The 2,479-nt window shown below is 36.5% G+C and overlaps 1 protein-coding gene across 2 annotated transcripts; it reads left to right on the forward strand.

The window, feature by feature from the left end:
* Positions 1 to 524: 524 nt before the first annotated feature.
* LOC112138937 (nucleolysin TIAR) lies at positions 525 to 2,479 on the forward strand (the record flags this gene model as incomplete). 2 transcript variants are annotated; one of them, XM_024261601.1, is given in 4 exon segments in its annotated part: positions 525 to 623; positions 746 to 800; positions 902 to 989; positions 2,117 to 2,479. In XM_024261601.1, coding segments are annotated over 4 exon segments (294 nt in total), but the record flags the coding sequence as incomplete, so codon positions are not given.

Here is a 2,479-nt window from a genome sequence, read left to right on the forward strand (position 1 = left end):
AAAAAAAAAAAAAAAAAAAACAGTATTTATAAGGGTGGGCGGGGTCACAGTCATAGCGCTGCTTGAATGGACCCTTTCCTTGTGACGGCGTGGAGTATCAAAGATCATTAAGAGAAGAGAGGCTCACTCTTTACAAATCCAAAAATATATATATAAACTGACGACAAAAGTGCTCATTGTTGTCACACCCTGGCGTGCCACTGTCTTTCCCTCCACGTGCCAGCTGTGGCACGCGTGCCCTAGGTTGCCGACCCCTGGTTTAGACCGTAAAGCTCTTAAAATATGTATGGTTTGGAAAAATATAAGAAAAGATGTACAAAAAATAGTTTGAAATTTCTAGTTCTAGACAAATGTTAGCATGAAAGACTGAAACACGTAACATTTGATAATCAGATAAATGAAGTTCTAGAAGGTCTGGTTAGAGCATTTTTCTGTTAACCCACATTTTCTGCTTTACTTTTGGAGTATTTAAAGTCATAAACAGTAGAACCATCTTTTTAAATCGCTCATCTCTCTTCTTGCAGCACACTAGCAATGATCCCTACTGCTTTGTGGAGTTTTTCGAACACAGAGATGCTGCAGCGGCTCTGGCAGCCATGAACGGGAGGAAGATACTGGGAAAGGTACAGTTAAACATGTTTATAGTATATGTTACTTTTAGAAGACAAAAAAATGAATGTATTCATATATTTAAAGTTTCATATGATGGTAATTCTTATGATTTATGAAATATTCACTTCTGCAGGAAGTCAAAGTAAACTGGGCCACCACCCCAAGTAGCCAGAAAAAAGACACTTCCAGTGAGTTTCCACCCAAACCCGAAGGTTTTTTTACCCTCTGACATCAAAGTGGACAAAACAGAAGGAGATAGTGTTTTTGAATCTGTTCTGTTTGTTTCTAGATCACTTCCATGTTTTTGTGGGTGATTTGAACCCTGACATTTCCACAGAAGATGTTAAGGCTGCTTTCACACCATTTGGGAAAATCTCGTAAGTTTTTCTTTTGGTTCTTAGTTCTGTATATGGTTTCTAAATGGACTCATACTGTTATGCTTGTTGTGACTCTTCTGCTTGTCCTTACTCTGACTCTATGAACATGTTTGCATGTGGATGCTGTTAGAATAAAGTCATTTAGGTTGACATATTTGTTACATACAGCACAGTCTGTCTAATCCTCTGTCAGTATAAACCCAACAGATCGATCGAGCTCCGCTTTCAAAATAAGAGCTAAAAACAAATCTAAATTTACTCAACTATTGCAGGACAAGTTTAACCTTCGTAGGTGATCAATACATCTTTGACTGGACTCCATGAACTGCCTCTGAACAGTAATACAAATTCAAGCCGAGTTTCCTACAGTCTGGTTAAATGGATCCATCCTGGATCTTCTAGTGTTTCTTCATGAGACAAACAAATCAGGCTGAACATTGGTTTCACAACAAAGGTGTGTTTGTGTGCTTATTTCTGTTTGTGTGTCTGGCGGAACTGCAACACAAAAAATTTCAAAACCATACGTGAATCAAGGCTACATTTCCACCTTCTTCATTTTTAAGGATTGTTAATACTCTGACTGAAATCATCTTTCATCATTGCATGTAAACCGGGTAAATGAATGTAAATGTCAGAATATAAGCTGTATATTTTAACTATTGTCAAAAAGATATTAGAAGAGGCTCTTCGGAAATGTGGGGAAAAACAACCTGGTGGTAGTTTGTTCGTTAGTTGTTTTTTTTTGCCTGTTCTTGTTTTGTAGACTCTTTCACATGTAGGGTGTGGTAAGTAAATGTTATGGCTTCCACCTTTTCTTTCTGAACCTGAACCGCCTTTAGATGTACGTCTCAGTGAAGTAATAGCACTTTGGTTATTTTACAGAGAGGCTCATAGGATTGGACAGAAGGCTAACTGCAGCGAACTGGAGACTCAGATGTAGTTTTTTTTATTTCTCTATTTATTCTATTTTTTCATATGTCTTTATATAAAGTAGAGTAGATGAACTCTTTCCAGTAATCAGTGCTTTCTTTTAAATCTGTGTTTTGAATTGTCTCATTTTGATTTGTTTATAGTGCAATGATCCTCTTCCAAAATTTCTGAAAATGTCAATTTCTCAAAACTTGCAGCTCCCCAAACTCCATACAAGCATTGACCAGGAAAAATAAAGAAATCTGTTAACAGGCCACGTATGCCATTTAATTCCTTTTTTCTCTTCTAATATTCTCTATATATTTCTATCTGTAGGAAGAGCACCAACTGCAGATTTTAAGAATGCATGGTAATCCATATTCATTCCTTTGTGAATATTAATCAATAGCTTACTGTTGTGAGAATTGAGCCAAAGATGGTGCTCTGCTGGTACACATCCAGTAGTATCAGAGTATTCAGTACTCTAGGCTGCATGTATTTATTTGTATTTGTTTTTTGTTTTGTTTTTTTCAGTGTTTCTTTGAAGTTATTTATCAGTTCAGTGCTCTCAGTAAAAAAAA

Source organism: Oryzias melastigma, unplaced genomic scaffold (assembly GCF_002922805.2).
Source record: "Oryzias melastigma strain HK-1 unplaced genomic scaffold, ASM292280v2 sc03211, whole genome shotgun sequence".
NCBI lineage: Eukaryota > Metazoa > Chordata > Actinopteri > Beloniformes > Adrianichthyidae > Oryzias > Oryzias melastigma.